The sequence below is a fragment of the Phalacrocorax carbo genome, chromosome 24 (assembly GCF_963921805.1).
Source record: "Phalacrocorax carbo chromosome 24, bPhaCar2.1, whole genome shotgun sequence".
In the NCBI taxonomy this organism is placed as follows: Eukaryota; Metazoa; Chordata; class Aves; order Suliformes; family Phalacrocoracidae; genus Phalacrocorax; species Phalacrocorax carbo.
Window position 1 is genome coordinate 4,492,101 of NC_087536.1, and position 23,440 is coordinate 4,515,540.

General features: G+C 41.3%; 1 protein-coding gene across 1 annotated transcript in view; it reads left to right on the plus strand.

The window, feature by feature from the left end:
- Positions 1-23,440, plus strand: part of EBF2 (EBF transcription factor 2) — a 144,493-nt gene that overhangs the window by 113,569 nt on the left and 7,484 nt on the right. The window contains exons 8-15 of the mRNA XM_064472484.1: positions 4,399-4,516; positions 6,730-6,860; positions 7,436-7,562; positions 16,510-16,598; positions 17,712-17,777; positions 17,886-18,063; positions 19,621-19,806; positions 21,409-21,576. Of these exons, the coding sequence (XP_064328554.1) occupies positions 4,399-4,516; positions 6,730-6,860; positions 7,436-7,562; positions 16,510-16,598; positions 17,712-17,777; positions 17,886-18,063; positions 19,621-19,806; positions 21,409-21,576 (1,063 nt within the window). The remainder of the gene's footprint in view (positions 1-4,398; positions 4,517-6,729; positions 6,861-7,435; positions 7,563-16,509; positions 16,599-17,711; positions 17,778-17,885; positions 18,064-19,620; positions 19,807-21,408; positions 21,577-23,440) is intronic.

A 23,440-nucleotide genomic window follows, 5' to 3' on the forward strand; every position in this document is an offset into this window, starting at 1 on the left:
TATCCTAAGGTTGATCAGAATGGGAAATAATAATTTTAAAGCTAGCGTTAGGAATAAATTGACTAGGAATAAATTTAGACCGTAAACCATAAATGCCCTAACCACCAGGACAAGTAGGCTTTAAGACAAGAGTATCCCAAAGGCGAATCTTGAAAAGGTTGAAGGCAGTTTTATAAAAGTAGCTACGTGGTTTGGTTGTCTCTAAGAGGAGACGAGATGTCAGTGACCCAGGCGTTATCTCGTACCCCTGTGCCTCTATAATCTTAGGAGGCCCCATGCCTAAAACGAAGGCCATGTGCGTAGGTTTTTCGTTAGCCTGGAGTTTGCAGCAGTCTCAGGGTCTCAGGAAGGATTTCCCAGAGAATTCAATGGAAGGTTTGAGCAGAGCGAGGCTGCTGGCATTTTCCACGTTGTTTATCTTATTCCTAATCCAGCTATGAAGCAAACACGTTATATTCTAGCATCCACTCCTGTATTACTCGCTCAACCAAAACGCCTGTTGACATCAATGGGAGCCCTGTCCAAGTGAAGACAGCAGGATGAGGCCTGACATCTTTTCTTCCACCCAGCTGGAAAATAATAATAATGATGATAATTTTTTAAATCCGCATAGTAGTTATTCTTTTGAAAAGTTAAAATAACACGGTGCTGTGACTAGAGAGTTATAAGGGAAAGTGCATCAGGAATGTAATATTGTTTCCAGATGTACAATGTCATAAAGAATTTCTTCCACACTTGGAATGGTAACAGGAATTTTTTGAGAGAGATCATTTACACAGTGATGAGATATGTTACATGTAAGTAAATGCCTGTATGCCTGGAATGTTTGTACCATATGTCTAAATAGGTGTCTGTGAGTGATACAGCTTTTATATATATATAGATGATGATGATGTATATTTACTTGCATATATGTAATTTGAAGAGGAGCATACTTTAGAATACAAAAATATTGATACAATGTATAGATGGGGGAGGAAAGGTTGTAGTACCCAGGTAAAGGTTTGTAAAGGAATACAACACTTTGTGCATGGAAGTGAAAGAGGGGCAGGGCAGCTCAGAGAACCTGAGTTTAACGTGCTAAAGACAGTTTGACTGAATGTCAGGGTAGGTGAACCCTCACTGTGGTTTCTGAGCAGGGATTACATTACAGAAATCCACCCAGGAAACAATAATAGTTTGGAGATATAGCACATGCATTTCTCCAGTACTGCTGGGGAATCATTGTTTTACGTCTGTGGCTTCACAGCTAACAACAAGACCCTTGCAGATTTGCAGAGAGAATCTTAAGATCTGCTGAAAACACCGCTTAGAAGCCTGGGACTCCCTCGCTGTTCCTAGAGATGGAACCTATGTTTGGATGGATGAAGGAGCAACACATTGCCATGTCTATTGCTTGCTGGATCCGTTGTCCTGAAACTCCAACAGAGGCGATGGGCTGATCCAGCTGTTGGGCAGCACAAAATCTTTAGTGTTTATGCTGTGTGTGTCAAATTTGGCCCTCAGCTACAGCTACCAGAACCCATGGCCTACCTGACGTATTTTGATGTTCTCAGATCATTCCCATAGGATTATATTTTGCATTAACTACTGATTTTAGGTAAAAGATCATCAACTGAATAGGCACAGAAGCCCAATTAGCATGCTCAAGAGCAGTGCCCATCAGGTCAGGAACAGAAAAATGCTCCAGAGCCATTTGCCAGTAATTCACCAGTGCTGAGGACAAATCTGAGAATGGGCAAATCTCCAGGGAAGTTTGCGCATCACCTTTCAGCAGCACTAGCTACAGGTTTAAAAAAAAACAAAAAGGCCCGGAATGTTTTATGATATTAGGAGAACAAGTGTTATTGATAAATACATGTTCAGAAGGGTATTGGCAAAAATGCATATAAATGGTTAACAAGGTAATGGTAAGAAACGTTGACCTTGATTTGTTTAGCTAAGATGTAAAGATTTTTGAAGGTCAAAGGTGTTCTTGTGTAGTGTTTTGGAGTCTAACTGTGTCTGACCCTCTAACATTAAGCTGCTGTGGCCTGCAGTTTTGAAGAGTGAAGCAAACCAGGGGGAAAGAGAGAAGGGGGAGAGAACAGGAAATGGAGTGAGGTGTTTCAGGAAGTTGTCAGGAGTTGACTGATTGATTCCAGATGGAAAGGGTCACCCTTCGTGACCCAGGAAATACTCACTGGGGGAAAGCAGTTGGCTTGTGAAAGGGAAGGGCCTGGGAGTTAGAGACCATAGTGGAATGCACATTCCTCTTCCTTTTATCCATAAAATATTGTTTTTTAATCTTCAGTATAAAACAATTGGATTGTCGTCTCCACCAGGCAAGAGGGAATGACTGGAGCAAAGTGAAGAAGTTCAGCAATTTTTATGTCCGTAATCTCACAAGTTCTTACTCCACATTGTTGATAATGAGTTGGCTAGCAGCATCGTAGCAAAGACGGTGCAGGTCTGCTGGATTCCAACAGCACCTCAGAGATTACTGCAAATAAAGGCCAAAACTTTAGAAGGTTCTGGTCCAAATCTGAACTTTGCATTTTGTCCCGTCCCTGAGAATGCTGTATTTATTTACCCTGCGTCCCAGCCTGTGAAATGACAAGTGGCTTTGACCCTCCTGTGATGAATGGGAGAGGTGAATAAAAATGGAACCGCTCATGGACAGAGGTCTGAAAGTGCATCTTTCATTCCTGCTGGCCCAGGGAAGAGAGGATGTTCAGCGCTTGTCTTCGAAACAGAGTACTCTGCCTTGCCATTGCTCATGCTGCGGGGATCTCGACGACTCCTGCTGAAACGTGGCTCTTGTTGTGCACAACATTTACACCCAAATGGTTACTCAAAAGGGGAACGTGTGTATACTTGAAGCCTGCAAATATTATAAAGATCTCATACTGAGAGCATGTAGGGGTGTGTGTGTATCGCATACGTACCTTGCGTATGTGAGGTCAGACATGTATATATTATATAGTGTAACTGTATATATATGATATACTTTTTATTTACATTTGGTTACAATTTAAACACTTGTCGTAAATATTTCAGACACTGGAATAATTCAGGTCTATTCCCCTGTTGCCATAGTGTGCTCTGTGCTGGCCAGTGAGAGATTAAAATTTATTTCCATTGTTTAACGGAAAATAATGAAGTGCATCTGAGTGGGTTCAGCTATGTCATGCGGGAAATGTTCGCTTTGGACAGGAGTCGCACTCCACCCAAATGTGCAATGATGAAATCAGTTGGCACACAAAAGCAACACATTTTGTGACAAGAATGCTTGAGAAGCATAAGAGTACAGTATGACAAGAGCCTTTTGGAATGAATTAAACTTCTCTCAAGAAAGAGAGAAAGTATTCTTTAAGCTAGCGTAATCCTGTAGGAGGGCAAGGTTTCTCCTGCTATATGCTGAATATAGTTTTACCAACAATTAGAACTTGACCGTCTCTTACCTGGACTATGACAGCTGTATCTGAGAATTCATGAACACATCTGGGGTCAGATTCTCAATAGCTGTGAATTACTGTAGCCCTGTGGCAGCTGAATGGAGTTACACTGATTTACACCAACTGATGGTTGAAACCTGAAAGTTCAATAAGATGCATCTTCTTTCAGTAGTTAAAACGCAGTTTGTTCATTTTTTTCCTAAAAGTTTGTTGTTTAAAGGCACATATATTTCTGGATTTATAGGACTTACAGCTTTGGATATTGTATCATAAAGGGAAAACTAAGTGGGATTAATTAACATATACAGTTACTTCCTCAAAGAATTAATATGCTGTTGGAGCCCAGCAACACAGGTCATGGAGGCTAAGGTTTAGAAACCGCTGCTTGATTCGGGGTCCTCAGGCTCAGATGATTTTCAGGAGGCACTAAGCGCACGCATAGGTCAAAAACCAGACACGATATTAGGTGCTGTTTTCACATAGCAGGAGTTTCCATTTTGCTCAGTCAATGGAGACCTGTATTTTCGGAGCAGATGCAGATACATTTGCATGTGTGCGCAGTGCAGCAGATGGCTCTGAATCTGCATGTACGTATCGGAGGGCAAATTGCTGCGGTGCTCTGCAGCCTGCCCTCCTGGTTGGTATAAGTAGAACTCTCTGCCATCAGCTATGCTACAGCGTCTCATAGGAAACTAAATTTAGGGCCATCTGCAGTAGCTGGTTCATTATACAGTAAGAACTTTATATGGCCCTTAGGATGCTACACTAAATGGAATTAATGCATAGAATGAAGGCTGAAAATATTTTCTCCCTTCTTGTTAGGGAGAAACCCTGCAGAACATGATGCCATTTTACAGACAGAACAGGGTTTTAACTAAACTGAATAATTAATACTTAACAAGTTGAATTTCAAAGTAAATTGTTTACCTGCCTCCTTTTTCTTCCCTTTCTAAATATCTAGGTTGTGCTATCAACAACAGTGAATGTTGACGGGCACGTACTGGCAGTGTCTGACAACATGTTTGTTCACAACAACTCCAAGCATGGGCGGAGAGCAAGGAGACTCGACCCCTCAGAAGGTAGGGTGTTTGTATGAAGAGCGGTATGCAAATGAATGCAAAAGCCTATTACCCATTCTTCAGTTTCTGTTTGTTTTCAGGAGGGAAAGAGAGTTAAGGGGGAACTACAGAACCTCAGGGGCTTTAGAGAAGGAGGTGGCAGGAAAACAGTGTCTATTGCATGCAAAGTATGATCCTCTTTACATCTAAGAGACAGGCTCCCCTTCTACACTCCACCCCCCCCCCCCCCCTTTTATTAATTAGTTTGTACTGCAGAGATGAAAAACATAGAAACACTAAGTATTATCTAAATTTCAGACTTCTCGTTCAGCTGGGATAGATTTGATTTCAGGCAAATTAGGCAGCATGACATCTTAGTTAAACAGAACTGTTACAGCACAAGATGTGTATGAAAAAGTGTCACTAGTTCCCTTAAACAAACTATGTGCAAAGCATAGCAATGCACAGAAGGAGACTGACACTAATTGATTTTAGTTTGTTTGGCTAAGCAAGACTCATGGCCGTCTACAGGATGGGTTTTGGACTATATTAAAGCAATTACAAATACTTGTATCTGTTAAGCTTCAAAATGTTGGCCCCTCCTCTCCCTCCTCCCATGCATTCATTACCAACTCATTCCACCTCTCTCACACAGACAGTACTCAAAATTACTGGAAAATGCTATCTGTGTCTACTTTTCCCTCCCCTGCAGCTAGTGAAAGTGAGAAGAGCTAGTGATGTTAGTAGAAAAGACAAGCAAGGATATTATTTCATTATAATGTTTTGCTGCCCCACTTCTTAACTGTGCCCTATATCAGCCTAAAAGAAGAATTAATGAACTGGAAGAAAATGATTGAATCAGTAAAGAATTCAGAGTGGTGTTAATTCTCCCCCAGCGGGCAGTGAAATGGTAGAAGGAAAATCCCAGGATTCCTAGCCTAGGAAGCCATCCAGTTTTTCCTTGACTGATTGGATGTGATTGACTGGCTGTTCAAAGGAGTCTCATGTTTTTGGAGCACTGCCAAAGTTCCCCTCCACCTCTGACCCTGTCAACATTGGGAATGGAGTGATGGATTGACTTTGGTTATGGCCTGGAAACCATATTGGGTTCCTGATGGGATGTATAGTCCAGAGGCCTTGAACATATGGAAGAGAGGAGGGAAAAAAAAATCTACTCTCTAAAATCAAGAAAATTATTAGAAATGGTCTTGCGACAGGAATTGGAGGAAACATTTGATATTCCCCTGCTTTTTTACCCATTGATAAACTTAATAAATCTTAATCTACCTTTCTTTCCACAGGGTTTAGCTTTTGTGTGATCATATGCTAATGAGTGGGGGGGATGTTTAAACAGCTTCTGCACAATCATTTAAGCGTTTCATTTTTACACCCACTACAGTTGGCCTGTTAGGCTTTAATGACATAATGTTAAGTGCCAGTAATGAATAGGCAAGTAATTAACACTAGCAAGGCAGAAAACATGCTTTTATTTATTTATTTGTTTATTTATTTATTTATTTGCTGGGCTTTGTGGAATGGTAAAGCAGCCTTCATGGGTGAATGGCTGGAGGGGACTTGTCCTAGGCCTCTGTCAGCACTAGGGAATTCATGCCAGCCGTGAAGCTGCAGCAGTGCAGAAATTGCCAGGAGTGGACAGGTGAAGCTGCTTTAAGCTACAGTTTGCATCTCCCTTGTGAGGAAAGGCTGAGAGACCTGGGCTTGTTCAGCCTGGAGAAGAGAAGGCTGAGGGGGGATCTCATCAGTGCCTATAAATATCTGAAGGGTGGGTGTCAGGGGGATGGGGCCGGGCTCTTTTCAGTGGTGCCCAACGCCAGGCCAAGGGGCCACGGGCACAAGCTGGAACACGGGAGGTTCCACCTGAACATGAGCACAAACCCCTTCCCTGTGCGGGTGCCAGAGCAGGGGCACAGGCTGCCCAGAGAGGCTGTGGGGTCCCTTCCCTGGAGACATTCACCCCCCACCTGGACGCGGCCCTGTGCCCCTGCTCTGGGGGTGCCTGCTCCAGCAGGGGGTGGGATGGGGTGAGCTCCAGAGGGCCCTTCTGACACCCACCGTTCTGTGATTCTGCGACTTAGGACTGCTTAATCTGCGCAGAAGCTGCTTGCACTCATCTGTTGCCAGGGTTTACATGCAATATTGCAAAGAGTCTCAAAGCTGTGTGTGGGGAAAAAAACCATAACCTGATGCTTTGATGTCCTTTCTGTTTTGTTTAGCCACACCGTGCATCAAAGCAATCAGCCCAAGTGAAGGTTGGACTACAGGCGGAGCAATGGTGATCATTATTGGAGACAACTTCTTTGATGGGCTGCAAGTTGTATTTGGAACCATGCTCGTGTGGAGTGAGGTAGGTAGAGGTGCCTCCCTATTGCTCAGCTGAAGAAACACTCCTTTTCTGAGGAAGGTGGAGGGGGAACAGTGTTAATTCCTATGCCAATAATGGTACAAAAATGGTGGTATGTAAAGCGGGCCATATAAACATGTGCAAAGGCAATTCATGGGACGTGTTTTCTCTGTGGGACTCCTTGCTATGTGATATTATTGAGGCTGACTGCTTGGTAGTATCTAGAATGGAATTGAACAACTCTGGGTGTCTGGAGACAGGTAATGGTAAAGAAATAAAGAAAGGGTTAGAGTATGAGAAGGAGAAGGAATTCCCTCTGGGTCCAGGAATAAGCCAGCAATTAACCAATGGGCATAAGCTGTACAGTTTTCCTGGTGACAATTTATCCTAAAATGTGCGGGTCTTCTCCTGGAGGCAAGAAACTAGACCAGAGGTATCACTTGCCTGACCTATAGTGTCTCCTGTACAGGAATAAGCAACACATTTACTCGTAAAGTGTGTTTGGAGGGTGAAAAGTGAAAGCAGGGGGAATAACGCAGATGTGTCATAATCGCGCCTCTCCTTTTGTTGTTTCCTAGCTTATCACGCCTCATGCCATTCGAGTTCAGACACCTCCACGTCACATTCCCGGAGTGGTTGAAGTGACATTATCATACAAATCCAAACAGTTTTGCAAAGGCGCACCAGGCAGGTTTATTTACACAGGTAGGTGATTGCGAGTTACGCTGGAGGAGCCGGAGCTCAGAGCCTCTTTGGTTTGGTAATCAGTATTGACAACTCTCTGCTTGCTTTATTTATTTAGCCTCTTGCTGTTTGAAGGCCACTCTGCTAGTTGTGACGTTTGGACATGTAAGGAGATAGCTTCATTGTTGTGCAGAGGGGTTAAGGCACTGTTACTACATGTGCTAATATTTTTTCCCGATTAAAGCTCATGCTGTATTATATGGGTCTGCCTATAGATATACTGTGCATACAGGAACTTAATAGCGTTGTTCTACATACTGGAAAACGCTTTATTTATAACAGTATTTGTTTTACATTTCCCTCTTGCTGGGGGTAACCTTTCATTTTCAAGATAATCCCAGTGGAGGAGAGCATCTTGTATCGAGAGAAGCCAATGAGCTGAGTGGAAAATAAATCTCTTGGGGTTTCTTTATTCTTAAATGGATTATCAACTTATTTAGTGGCCTATGTTCACCTCTGCTAGAAGGAGAACATTATCTATAGATCTGAAAGAAAAAACTCAGGTGGGACCAGATAACCATCTCACTGAACTGTCAGTAGCAGTAGTAACAATAATGGCACACAATGTGTACACTGAAGTTTCTGAAGCCTGTTAAGCATGGCTGGAGAATAACAGTATGCCGTGCTCTAAAGGGTGGATTTATATGTAAGTTGAATGACTTGTTCCCACCAAATCATATGCAGATTTCTCAGAATGGAAGGATTTATTTATTTTTTTAAAGCCTCTTACTACCAACAACCATGATTAAATAATCTTTATGTGTTATAACATAATAATGAATGTCCAATAAAATTTTTATTAAAAACTTTAAGGTAAAAACTTAACCACCTGTTGCACAAATTAGTTAGAATTTTTCCAGAAGTGGAAAAATTTGAATGAAAATCTGACACTTCAGGACTTTAGAAAGAACCAATGATTTGTGAAGATCCTCTTACTGTCTTATGCCATTTTATATAGCCTTTATTAGTACACAGGCTGAATTAGTGGAAATTATGTGGGAAGGTGTTTATTCATAAACTGCCACACCTAGAAACCTGCAGCTAGAATTGAGTCTCCAATTATGCTAGGTGCTCTAAGGAAATATAAGCTTAACTGACAAAGGGTTATTTTTGTTACGATAGAGGTCTGATCCATAGTTAATTTAAGAAACTGAAATGATATCCATTGACTGAAACTGACTTTGAATCAAGCTCAAATGTATTAGGACTTTCTTCAGATTTTGCACCAAAATAACCCCAGTGCAGTGAGAGTCGTTCTGGAATTATTCGTGGGCTTGTGAGATCAGGATCTGGCCAAAAGCTTTTGAAACACATTTTCTTCTGAGGCAGCGCATTGATTCAGTGATCTCTGGGAAAAGATGAATCTGATCTCTGAGCAGGTTAAACCTATCTCCTTTTCCTGAGAGATAACTGGCAAAGCCATCAAACAGGTTAAAGATTCAAACCTGTGTGCAAATGCAGCCGTGCTTCTCAAGAGGTGGGACAGGTTATCCTACCCGAGTCTGGCGCTCCTTAAGCAAAGGAGCAGTGGCATCTGTTCTGTCGCAGTATGGGGCTTGTAGGGGCTGCACTGGGCCTCCTGCGTTTACCTTCAGAGAAAGAGAGACTCTTAATTCTTCAGTTATTATTACAGATTTATATGTAATGTTCTTCTATGCCATTTTCTGCTTCTTGAGGCCTTGCTTTCACAGTGTTTCAACACAAGCATTACTGAGGGCCACCATCTATGTGCCATTGGTACCTGTGCTGAAAGAGTGTTAGGAATGGAGTGACGCAGAGATGTGTCATAGAAATGTGCGTTCCTCCATGAAGAAAAGCCTTCTTATTGTTATAAAGCTGTTTTAAGTGCAAGACTTATTTATACCTTCTAGGGGGGACTTGATTCAGACTGCAGTGCAGTTCTTTGACATGTTAATTAGAGTACTTCCACAAAAAAAGGACATGAAGATGTATGTAGGAGCCAGCAGAAGAGAAGGAAGTTAAATATACTATCCCCGTTTTACTGCTGCTATTGGCATAGGGATATCTGTTAGCATTCTCTGAGGAGTGAGTGGGTGCTTACTGCCATATGTTACGAAACAGCATTTTGCAGAAGACACCGAGCTGTTAGAGCAAGGGTAGAACAGACAACTTCTCAATCTGTCTGTTCAAGAACCTGCAGTTCTCCCACCATGGCAGGCAAAATGATAAACACAGCTATTAGGTAGAGGCTCACCTGTGTAATCAATTCCCCCAGGTTGTTCCTGCTAATAGCAGTAAAAACAACTTCAAGTTACAAAAATAACATGGTGGCTTTTTTTTTTCTTTCCGTGGCTGTGCTATCAGAAAACTGCTGTGATCCTGCTGTGAACAAATGCATTGGTTTTTAACCTAGGCAAGCCATAGTCAGGCAGTCAAGGTCCTCCTGCCCCTAAGTCTTCTCCGGAGCTTCCACAACAACTTTTGAACCTCTCAACCAATTTCTGTCGGATTTTGTCAGAAAGGCAGGAGCATCAAAGATGCACATTTTTGTGAAAATGGAAAATGGGAAGAGAGATCTGAATTAATCCTCCACTGGAAGAAAGGGTGAAGAGCGTAACCAGGTTATTAGACAGCAGAGAAGCTACCAGAAAACAGCCTCAGGAAACCAGGTTGTTTAAATGCCACTGCCCATGTATCTGCATGTATCCACAGCACTCTAAAATACACTCAGTAGCAGCTCTGTGTTGGGTAGAGTGTAACAGACAAATATCCTATAAGATACCAAAGAAGAAAGTTCAATACATTTCATAATTACTGGTAAGGTAGTCCTGGGCGTCATAACAAAAATCTGGAGGATTTTTGTGATAATTGAAGTTTATTGCTTTCTTGAATCTTTTAATACTTTATATTGCAATATATTCCTCTAAGTTGTCACAAAGTTTGTAGATAACATATCAGAGAATGCAGTAGACTTGAAGGCTCAAATGAGAGCGCTTCCCTCCTGAATTGTAGTCGCCTCTATAAATGAGAATTTCCCCTCTGAATACCTTCCCTTCACATTCATCTTGCACTTGGCAAAAACCTAAGAAATGCAGAGACATTAACATCAGGCCCAGGAGACTGCAAAGTGCAAAATCCTGCAAACTAAAAGCACGGGAAGGTGTAGTTCTGTCGGAACTAGTAACAGCAGCAACAAGTGGCAGCCCCGGTACTATCAGGATCAGCTTGTATTAAGTCCTTCCTAATATTAAGAGCTGAGATGTAGCCTCAGATGAAAAGCACAAAGGGTTAAGTCATAGATAAGCTAGTGAGTAGCTGCCGATAGGTAACAAGAAAAATTATTCACATAAACCAACCTCACAGGGTTCATCAGGGCCTTGCTGCATCAGACATGGGCAACCGGTCACAGAAAGACACGTGCTTCTGTTTTATAGAGGAGACATTGCCACAGGAGGACGAAGAAAGATTAACCACTTGCCTGTGGTTATACAGGAAAGCTGAAGATAGCCGGGGAAATAGATCCTCAGGTTCTACTCACATCCTTTAATCATCAGAACACCAGTACTCCTCTAAAACATGGAGACAGAACAACAACGATCTTGGTTAGCATCGTGCGTACCTGCCTATACCCTCAATATTTAACATACAATCAAATATTAATGTTTGACCTGATTATACTTGAGCTTTGTTTTTTTTTCCAAGAGTCACCATAAGACAGGTTGTTTGAAGAAGAAAATGATAAACTGTTGAAAAGATGAATATAAAAATTAGATATAAACTTCAAGGGTAAATCTAAAAGCCACAGTGGAGCTGTTATGGGAGCTCATATGCGTCCTGTAATGTGTATTTATAATAGGCTCCTTGCAAAGTGTGCTGTGCTGGCATTGCTGTCGTTATGGTTCTGTCAGCATTTCCACTCTTAAGTGCTATCATTCAGGGCGCTGCGACTCAGCCATCAAATTCCTCTTATCGCTGAAATGTGATGTGTGGACTTTTCCATAAGGTTCCCAGACGGAAAACTTTTATAAGAGTGAAGCCAACAGGATTCCATGGACACCTACCGGTGTACCACGGAGCGTAGCAAAAATCTAGAGAAATGGCTTTTTAGAGGTTAATGGCAGATACTGAACCGACTTACATACTTCAGAAGTGAAGCATATCCTTAAAGTGAGAGATAAAAAGTCTATTTTTAAATGACCACAACTAAACATTTAGTCCCCCTGTGTACGTCCGTGTGGTGAGAATACAGGTTACACATACATCGCCATGTTCTGAATGACTTTTCTTTCATCAGCTGTTCCTAGAGTAATAAGACATTTGCTCTCTGCTGCTAATCTAGCAGTAGCCTCGTGTTCTGCTTTTAGTACTACACAAATTCTCTGCCGCTGTAAGTAGTTCCATTAGAGTTGCCTTGACTTTAATAACACATCAGTTTATGCCAGCTGAGGATGTGTCTCGCAGGCTTTCCTATCTTAAGTTTGATCACAGCTCTTCGTTTACTTTGTCATAGAGATGCTAACCTGGAAATGTGTATATCAGGGAGATTTTGAACATAATTTTCCTTGCTGAGCAGAAATCCCCCAGGGGTTAACTTGTCAGAGCAATGCAATATAAAATAATCTGTAGGATATGTTGGACTCCTGGGTCGTACCGTATCAGTCTCTGTGCCAGGTACCAAGGATGGGAGGGTACTGGTTTGCTAAAGCTTGTAAGTAGATTTGAGAAGGGCTTGTTATCTGCCTGTCGGAAACAACACTTAAGGATGCAGTGAGCTCTACAAATGAGAAGATCGAGTTTGCTTGGCCAGGACACAACTGATGTGACAGAAAGCATTTGCAGGGAGCGGCTCCTACCGCTGCTTTAGCCTATGGAGGACACGTGTAACAGGAGGCAACGCTGTGTTGGGAGCAGGGTGCTCGGAACAACCGTTGCCAGCACAGCGAATACAACACAAGACCACGGGCAGTGCACTTCTAGCAGCACCCTTCCAACTCCGCAGCGTACCCCTCAGGGTAGGCTGACCAGTACTTATGTGCCTCCCAAGGCCAGGAATAGCATGATTATAGCGAGTGAGCTTCTGCAGCCAGCAACGTGGAAATGCTTTATTCTGTAGGGTGAATACCAAATATCTCTACTGTTGGCTTGAGTGAAGGTAGCCGCTAGTGCAAAGTTGGAACTCAAGCCTTCAAGGCCACTGGTGTCTTTTTCCCTGTGTTAACACCCTTAAGAAGGTTGGGCATCACACTGCAAATACTACGCTCCCTCGGGCTGTTTTCTTTGTTCAGGGTATTTCTGGAGGTATGCGCACTTTGTTTTTTCTCATTCCTACTTCCCAAGCAGCGGCCTTGCTGCCCTTTGGTCTGCTTTAAGGAGTAAAGTAAAGCTGAGCTGCAGGACTTTGCTAAGGTCCTTGAACGTGGCCCTTTTTTGATTGGCGGAGAGGGAGAGTGTGCATCTCCCAAGGCGTACACTGGCAATATCAGAATGAGCTGTCACTCATGGTAAATTGTGCAGATCTTCATAACATCATCTTCCTTCAACAGTCTTATGTGCTTTGATGTGTGGTGAAATAATTAATACTTTAAATGTCAGCACTGTTATAATGCGGGATCTGAGTTAGTCCCCGTTGAGATGAATGGGAGTGAGCTGTTGTTTCAGGTTTTGCAAATGCAGACAGATGTCATGGCATCAGTTGCTCAAGTGTGAGAAATTTTTTTTTTCCTCCTATTCCAGTGAGTCATAGTAGCTGGAGACTCATATTTAAAATGAAAGCGTGGCTTTTGGAGTGTAAGGAACAATACAAAAGAAGCAACACTGCGCCATACTCTATATCAGCCTTGTCATAGTCGGGCAGGCTATGGGGCATTTAGTCCTCTTCCTACTGCTGACTGTAACAATTCTGTTGTTCAAACAGTTATGCTAGAGTGAAGTTTATAGACTAACCGACAATTCAGTTTATTCACTGGATGGTTGCTCTTTTTTCTGCATACGTTATATCATGTCATGCACAATTTTTTTAAACTGTGCTCTGGGAAATTCAAGAGGCCCCTTGTGCCCGAAATGCTGGATTTGAGAGTTGCCAAAGGGATTTTGCTGTACCTGAATCAGTTTTCTGGGGGGTTTCATTTCAGAGAGCTGTAGGAAATAATGAGCAGCCTGTTTCTGTGTCAGACCCCTTGATGGTCTCTGGATCCATGAACCAAAAAGCATTTGGATATAATTTTGGCGTATTTCTAGGTAACACATAGATAAATCACTGCTGAGCCAGTAGCTTTTTTCTCCGTGGAGGTGGTATTGTGGTGAAGCTCTTTAAACTCGCTGGCGGATTCTATACCCTGCCCTTTTGTTGGAAAGGTACCATTTACTTCTACAAACGTTGGATGCTGGTTTTGAACAGGATTTCATGACAGAGATCTTTTTGTTTCATTAATGAGTAGAACCAGTAGTAGGCAATTTTGTTGCAAGCCGTACAGAAAACCTTTTGTGCTGAAAGACATAATATATACATTGATTCAAAATGGCCGAGTCCTTCTCAGAACAATTCAACATTGTTGGGAAATTATTTGCTGCTATTTATCTATTAGAATGAAAATGTCCATGTCAATCCATTGGAAAAATGTTTGTTGAACAATGGCCAATTTCTTCTTCCTGAATTAGCATTTTGTATATTCCCATTAGCTATTTTTAGCGAACTATGTATACATACGTGTTTAAATTCCTATATGTTTTACATTGATTTTGCTTAGCTTAAGATATATAACTTAACTGATTAGGCATGTAATCAGGAAGAGAAATGGCACATCATGATGTATAGGCTCTTGAGAGAATTGGCTTATAATTCTCAGGATTATTGGCAAAAACCGCCACCCCCAAAAAAAACCCCTCTTCCCAAATGGGATGTAGATCCTGTGGCAGTTGAAATGTGTATTATTAAACTCCTTAAGCAAACCAGAATGGCTCCCAGTGGAGAGCAAAGACATTCTAAGTATAGCCAAGACTAAATTCTCAGGTCTGGGTTTTCTCTACTCAATTCCCATTTGATTATCTCTTGTAATATTTAAACTTCATGCCATGCCATAATTATTTAATAAAAAGTAAATATAAAATGTATCTCAGTGGGGAACATGACCTTTTACCTTCATGTCGTTATACCAAAGACGGACACGGATAAACAGAGAATCTAGATCAGAATAGTAGTCTGTCTCACTTGATAGTTTCATTTTGCTGGTGTCCGGGATGGTTGTCCTGTAAGGCGCTGAGTGTATTTTGGAAGATTCAATTAGTGCCATCAGCGTCTCTTGCAGGGAGGTGTTTTCTGCTGTGCTGACGTCACCAGCTATTTAAAATAATATTTTTTTTTTTTTTCCTAAAGAACCACAAACGGTACAAGAGGATGGAAGAAGCTAGCGCTGAGTGAGGATGGGGCTATTATTACATATGCTACTTAGTAAATGTGTCATGAAATTCTTTGCAAGAGTCTCAGCGTGAACGTGTCATTTGAAGTATAAAGCACATCTGAAGTATAAGGAAATTCTAAAAATACCTCCCTGTTAACCGTATTAGTAAACACGGGTAATCCTAATGTATTAGAGGCAGTCAAAGCCTGTGAGTACGCAGAATGCTACAGAACTGACTTTTGGTTTCTGTGTTAATTTGAATTGATGTTTAATTTTGAATCATCAGAAATTAGATTATTATTGCCACGATTTCATAGTAGAGAGTATTAATGTGTCTGAAGTCTTACGAAATCATCAGCGATGCCGGTAGGGCTCTACCAGCTATTACTAACTGAGGATCTGGGTCAAAATATCTTGGTTTATCCACTAGAGATTAACATCATTACAGTGAAGTGGCTATGTATGCATAACAGCCATACACAATCGGAGACGTTAATGTGTCTAATGAATAGCTGTGCCCTACTTTGTGATGGCAAAATGCTGGGGCTCTGTGTGTGTAACGTGTTTATTAGATGAGCAAATACGGTACCCTTGGTTTCTGTCTGTATAACGATCAGAGTAGACAACCTGTTCCAACCTGCGTTTGCACCATAACTTGCTTATTACTGCCATGGTCAGTTTTGTCCAGAGGAAATGCATTCATCCTTCAAGGAGGGTTTTGTGCCAATGCTTCCCTGCTGTATTTTTCAAATTATTCCCTCAGCCTTTGATAGAAGCCTTTGATAGAAGTCAGCATTGGAAACTGGAGCAGTTAGAGGTGCAGGGGTCATGCTTTTGTTGGTCCCTCATTGAGAAAACCAAACTCACTCGTGTAACCCTTTGGAATACTTTCAGGTAGAAGTTTTGCAAATAGCATGCAGCGTTCACATAAATTTGGTCATTTGCTTCAACATAGCTGCCTCTGCCTGCATCTTCTGGAACACTGGCATAAAATGAGGCTGCCTGTGCCCACCGGGACGAGCGGGCACAGGGGGCGCGTGCACGCATGTGTATACGCATGAATGCACAGACTTCTTTCAAGGCTTAGCTGTAAGCAGAAAGATATCACTAATTCGTTACTTAACAAAATACAGACACACTGAGGGATCGCCCAGGAGCACCTGCAGTTCATTACGCGGATAATGGCAGAAACATCTGTACAATTAAATGGGTGGAGTTGGGGGTACCAGGAGTCGGGGGGGGCTTCATCTGTGTAACACGGTCTGACATTAATAACTTGTGTGTCCCAGCTTTCTTAGCGGTAAAGGATTGCCTTTGACAAGACATTAGGGATCCTCATGCGGGAGTTCTTGTAAAGCTTAGCTTACTATTCAGCCAGTCTTACACACCAAGATCAGGGCTCGCCTGGGTGGGAGGCAACGTACACCTTCTAGGAACGCCAGCAAGGAGAGGTTTTTCTGTGGCAAACTATGAAAGCCATCTTTCGTAGGTAATGAAACTTAAGAGTTGTACAAAGATATCTATGGGGTTTTCTTCTCTTTTCCTTTCAGCTTTAAATGAACCTACCATAGATTATGGTTTCCAAAGACTGCAAAAGGTCATCCCAAGACATCCTGGTGACCCTGAAAGACTAGCTAAGGTAAAATATATTTAAGCATTTCACTGAGACTGCTAAACATATTCTTTCATTTCTAAGTCACAAGAGAGAAAAAATCGTATCTTGAATGACAATTACATGGGAACGTCAGATCACCAATTAGCTGTAGGTCCAAAGGAGAAGTTGACCCTGTAGAACCCAAAGCTACCACTAATTTTCATCTGTTCAAACAGCTATCTCAGGTCTATCCAGCTATCAAATAGCTAGAGCTCAAACACTGCGAACTTCTTTTTTGCTGCTAAAATGAGAGGCCAGCGCAGGTATTTTCCCAGGTCATATTTATGGCTCTTTGCATTTATCCATATTGGTAAATCTCTGAACCTAAATGACACATGACAGACATAAAGGATTTGTTGTAGCAATCTAATTATAAGGGACTCTTTTAGTAAAAAAACACTTAATGCTTATGTGTTGAAACAACTCAGGGTTTTACGGCGCTGTAATGCTGCACGCTGTGTTGATGCGGCACCTCGCACAATGAGTGTGGCATTAATGACTGTATGCCTAGATTTTAGTGCAGTACCGACTACAGCTATTAGCATCTTTGCATGATGAAAGACTACTGTATTCAGCTAGTATACAGCGTAATTTTTTTCCCTACAACCAGAGGTAACATAAGATAGCTAAAGTGGTTTAGTTGTTTGGTTACCATTATTGAGCCCAAATGGACGTGGAGAGTAATCCAATTTTTATGTGTCTATGTCAAAGAGTAGATTGAAATTCAGTATGGACCGGCGTTCCTTTTTCAGTTGGGTACGGCCGCAAGCGCCTGCACGGCGGACGTGCTCGGGGCAGGTTCAGGACGCTGGAGAGCGCCAGGACCACGCCGGAGCCTTGGGCTGCAGCCGGCGGAAGCTTCCAGCCATTGCCCGCACGCCAACGCTTTCCGAGGCGGCTGATGATTTTGCATGTCTAGTTTGAGATACTTTAAGGGGTTCAATTTTTCAGATAAGTGGCAAATTACAGCTCTTTAAGGGCCCCAGTTTTCACACAAACACTAGTCACTTCAGAAAATACTCGCCCGTGGTTTTATTTGCACTGAAATCCTTTTCTGTTAAAAATGTCAATGATGTTATGCATCTGCTCACCCTCCAGGAAATGCTGTTGAAACGAGCTGCTGACCTAGTTGAAGCACTGTACGGAACGCCACACAACAACCAGGTCAGAATGACTGTGCTCAGCGGGGGAGCGGTGTAGGTTCAGGTCCCGTAATAAACACTAGACAAGTTCTCCAAGCACGTTTCTGAACTTGCCCCTATCCTTCTGCAGGACATCATTCTGAAACGAGCTGCAGACATCGCAGAAGCTCTCTACAGCGTACCACGGAATCCCGCACAGATCCCTGCACTGTCCAGCTCTCCTGCTCACAGCAGCATGATGGGAATTAACTCCTACGGCAGCCAGTTAGGTGTCAGCATTTCAGAGTCGACACAGGGGAACAACCAAGGTAAGCACTGCCAGTAGTATAGTGTTGATTCAAACAATGAAAAATGGAATCACAGTTGCTTCCATAGTAGTTTCTCAACTTCTCTACCTGCTCAGCGTATGAAGAAAGATGGCTTTAAACTGCCAGGATGGGGAATGGATGTGTGCTGCCCTTTTGGATGATACTGTGTCTGCACCAGGTTCCAGGCACCAGATTACCTACGGCTGAAATAATTTTTGAGCACTTTCTGGTACCACCTTAACCCTGAATTCTTCCCCTGCTCCCCTCAATCCCCTTTTGCTGGTTGGTTGGTTATTTTTGTTAGATCTCTGTTTTCATAAAAGACAAGGACAGTAACTGGGAAAAAAAAATTCACAGTTAAAGAGGTGGGGCATTTTCTTTCTTCTTTTTTAAGGCTGCTTCTTCAGTGTTAATTTTACCAACTTGCACATGTTGTACGTATTACAGTTACTCCACATATATTATTGATTGTTAGGACAATGTGCCATAAAATGACATATTAACAGTAATACCTCATGGGAGTAATATCCACTTTGGCCATTTTCTGACTCTTGAATATTTTGGTTTTTAGCACTTGATTCCAGTAACGTACAGCCTGTGGTTGACTACAAGAAGAGCTGTGTTTAACACTCTGAGGCAGTAAAACCATGTCATATGAAGTTAATATTACATATGCCATGTCAAAAGGCATCATGTAGATAATTTTGCTAGGTTTTTTAATAAGGTCTTACCAGCTCTGAATTAGAACTTCCTAATATAAATGGGCAGAAATAAATGGGAACCACTTTTAAAGTGCTGTTGGATCACATCTTTCTGATGAAAGCTGTTCCATGGAAAATCTTTTTGCAGCTGTAATAATAGCCTTGTACTTTAACGCCGATAGCTATAGTGTTCTTCAAGTCCCTTTTTGGAGACAAAAGAGGCTAAATTTTGGTTCTCAAATATTTGTGATGGGGTTTTTTTAGACAAAAAATGGTTTTTACTTATCCAGCTTATTCTTTCCCCCAAGTAGAGTATCTTCAAAGTCAAGCTGCAAACTATATATAGGTTGTAATTTCCCCTTATGGGGAAATTAATTAGTGTATATAATGTGTATATGTTGTAAATAATATATAAAATATAAATAGTGTATATATGATGTGTAAATAATAATTAGAAGTGCAATTAATGCACTTCCTTTAGTTGTAGTTCATCAATAATTTGGAAAGTAAAACCTCCTCCCTAAAATTGTCGAAAATCTCACAGATGTTATAAATTCTATTTCAGAAAAAGATGAGCACACACATTTTTTCCAGGTGTCGGAACAAATTTCTACTTTTAACAAATCAAATTTGATTAGACAAATATACATCAGTTCACTTCAAAAAGTTAGTGTCCCACCTTGTTTTAAAACATAATATTGCTTGACTTGAAATCCACTGAATTTAACGGTACTTGCTTAAATGTTTCAGTTTATCTGGATTTAAATAAGTAATTTATTTAAGCAAGGAATATATAGGAGAAAGTTTTAAGGCAAATCCATTGACATGCTTTGAAATGTGGGGGTGTTTTTTTCAGGTTACATTCGTAATACAAGCAGCATCTCCCCCCGCGGTTACTCGTCCAGTTCCACACCTCAACAGTCTAACTACAGCACTTCCAGCAATAGCATGAACGGCTACAGCAACGTCCCCATGTCAAACCTGGGTGTTCCAGGCTCACCTGGGTTCATCAACGGCTCTCCAACAGGATCCCCCTACGGACGTATGTGCTTTGCTTCTTTTAGATTCGATTCTTGCTCCTGCTTAATTTAATTTTCCACATCAAAAACAAACAAAAATAATGCAGCAGGTGTTGTCCTTCAAGAGACGTTCTCAAGATTTAGTGAACATTTTTGTAAAAGGTTCTGATCTGAGTTCTGGTATTTTTTGGTATGAACTAGAAAGTGTTTCCATTTTTCAGGAACAGAGGAATATTGCATCCTACTTGTGTTTCTTTCATTTTTTATAATTTTACAGATTCCTAAGTGACACATTGAGAAATAGGGTACAATTTACAACTTTAGATGTTTAAGGAAACAGCCGTCACTTTCAGCACAGAGACCACTCTGAGTCCTCTCTAAAAGCCACTCTAAAATAATTTTATGTGTATGACCTGCATCAACAGTAACTGAGAGCTGAGTTGTGGATTAATTTCCTGTGAAACTCTATTACCTTGTTAACCAGAAATATAACAATGATGGAGTTAAGTTCTGGAAGTTCATATTATCGCATTTCTAGTTACTAGTTTTACCATGAGCAAGTCGCTCTTCCCTTCGTGCCTCAGTTTCCCTCTAGCAAGAGCATGTGTGTTTAATTTTATATATATATATATATATATATATATATAAGAGGACGAACAGTTAAACAGCTATTTACTTATTGACTTATTTAATCATTTACCCACACCGTCGTTTACGGAGGCTATAGCTGCCAATAATGTCAGGATTGTGCCTTTCTGGAAAACACCTGGTATCCTGCAAAATGTTACTGTATTTTATGTACGTCCACATCATCTGCATGAGGACTGACGCACTGTGCAGTGATGATGATGGCTCCCTGCTGGTCTGAAACCTGCTAAACAATATCCTCCTGGTTTCAGCTGTAATTTAAGGCTAAGGCGCAACCCAAAGGATGTTTGAGTGCTTTTGATACTTTCCCTATTCTGGAGCTTTGCCACTGACATCAGTAAGGAAACAACCAGGCCTGCAGCATATTGTTATTCTGATTTCAAACTAATAGATCCATGAGACTTGGGGATCATGAAATATGGTTATTTGTTCCTTGGTTTGCTGAGAAATAGCTGATACTTTTCTGGAAAGTAAGAAGCTGTTGCTTAACAAGCTATTGGACATAGAATGGGACTTTTTCTTGCAAGATACTTCTTTAAAAAGAAGCCAGTTTAGATTCAAATCTAAGCAACAGCTTAAACATCCCCCCTCAACTCTGACCAAGGAAATTTTCATTTTTAAAATGCTGGGGGGTGGGCACAGGAATTACCGCGCCTCCCCAGTTTCCTAAGCACAGACTGCAAGTGGACAGGCCATTACTGTCTACTGCTTGTTCGTATGGACTCTCCCTCTCCCTCGATGACTTACCATTTTCTGACATCCTCACCCTTCGTTTTAAAAGAATTAAGCACTCTCTTTTCCAGACTATTCACTATAATACCCCTCTACTTTAGACTTAGTGTAAACAGCCAAATCAATGCGAGAATGAGATCTTCTTTAAGAAAGAAAATGAGTAATCGGCAGGTAGACGTTTTAAGCAGTTTTACCAAACTTCTATGATTTAATTTCTGATGAGGATTCACTTTTTTCTTTTGCAGTAATGTCGTCAAGTCCAACAGTTGGCTCCTCCAGCACTTCTTCCATCCTTCCATTCTCCTCTTCCGTCTTTCCTGCTGTCAAACAGAAGAGTGCCTTTGCTCCTGTCATCAGACCCCAAGGGTCTCCCTCTCCTGCCTGCTCTAGTGGCAATGGAAATGGGTTTAGAGGTAAGAAACGTACAATTAATATTGAGCCCGCGCATGTAAAGCACACAGCGTTAGTCTGGGTAAATACAGTAATCATCTGAATACCATTACACTGGTATTACAGGACTCAGAAGTGTATATCTGACCCAATCCAACTGGATTAAAGCAACGCTCCAAGCTTTGTCTATTTGGTTTTAAAACAACAGGGGGACAGACATGCATTTATACCAAGGCGGCTTTGACCCACGCTGCATTTCAATACCAGCTCTTTTGTGAGGAATGACTTCTCCTTAGGCGTCAGGGACTTGTAAAACAAACGTCTGCCCTGCAGAGTTAATACACAGCTCTGTACGTAACAGCCAATATCTTGAAACCTGCTGCAAGGTTTAGGCTCATACCGGGAATTGAGCCCTATAGTACATTTACAGCCTTTTTAAAGGTGATCTGCAAAACAAATGTGAGTATTAAGATAAGAATGGAAACCTGTACTAAATTCTTTTAATAGGCTGTGGGGGGGCATGCGGCACATAAATACGCTCCAAGTCTCTATAAAAAAAGCCTTTATAGGGCCTGAGAAGTCATCTGGCTCCTTCAGACTTCACTAGAGATACCATAGAAAACACAACTCTGGGAATTCAGCCATGCCAAGAGCCAGTGGTAATTCTAAAATGAGCCCTACAAACCGCACCTGTTGATTTGGGTGCATTGTAAATCCTTTGCTAGGCCACAGGGACTTACATAAACTGTGATTATTTTATATAATAAGGAAATTCTAAGTGTGTTGAACAAAAACAATTACATTTTTAAAAGCTAACTTATAGAATTCTGCTATATATCTGAAACAGCTTCTTCCCCTGCCCCAATTATATGAAACTGTGTTTCTCTAAGATCATCCTCTCCCCATTAATGAGAGACATTGAGCTACCCACGTAAGCGCACAGGTATCGTGTTGACAGGGAATATCATCTTTTTCCACTCTGTTTAAAGAGGATGAAAAGAAGGATTTGAAGCAATGTTTCAAACTATAGGTATAGAAAGTTTTGTTGGCCCAAAAATTGTAGCTCTTCAGCTAAACCATTTAGAAATGGGTTTACCTTTGTTAATATTTTGTGTGACCATGGTGTCTAAAGAGTCATCATCACTGTTGGGGCTGCGGTTACCTTTTTTCCTTCTTTTCTTTTTTTTTGGGGGGGTGGGGGTTGTTCATGGTATCAGTTAATGAAGGGATGTATTGATTTCATCACATTTTTATAAAAAATGAGAGGGTTTAGCTGTTTTAAAGAACTGTTCCAAAGTAGTGTAATTTTAAACTGATTTAGTTAAACGGTTCACTAGGAAGGCCTATCAGCTTAAGAACAGTTTGCTTGTTTGGCTTAAGCCAGTTGGATAGTGCTGTAATCTAAAGACAAATCAGTGCATTCAGAGTAGATTTACGTCTGCTTTAAAGTTAAACGTGTCTAACTGCTGTGTTGAGAAGGCCTAATTGTTAAGAAGTTACCTAAGGTAGTGCTAACCACAAACCAGGTCACTGAGAAAATCACTCAGATTATTTCTGGGAGGCAGAAAAAGGACAGATTTTTAAAAATCCTTTGACTTTTTAAGTTAATACTTCTCCTTAACCTACCATGTCTGTCCTGTCAGTTCAAGGCTCTGCTTAGCAAGAGTTTATCTCTTTTTTTAATCCTTCTGTAAACAGGTGAAGTACCAGAGACCATTTGGTGCCAATTAGTGTTTACAACATATTTTATCCAATCTGTAAGTTAGCAATCAATGAAAGATTCTAAAAATGGAAGTTTACTATTAAATAGAACATAAAATCTCAAAGCTAAAATCCCTGTCCTCACCTCCGTGCATTTTCACTGACAAAAGTCCAGTCCTGAGGTGT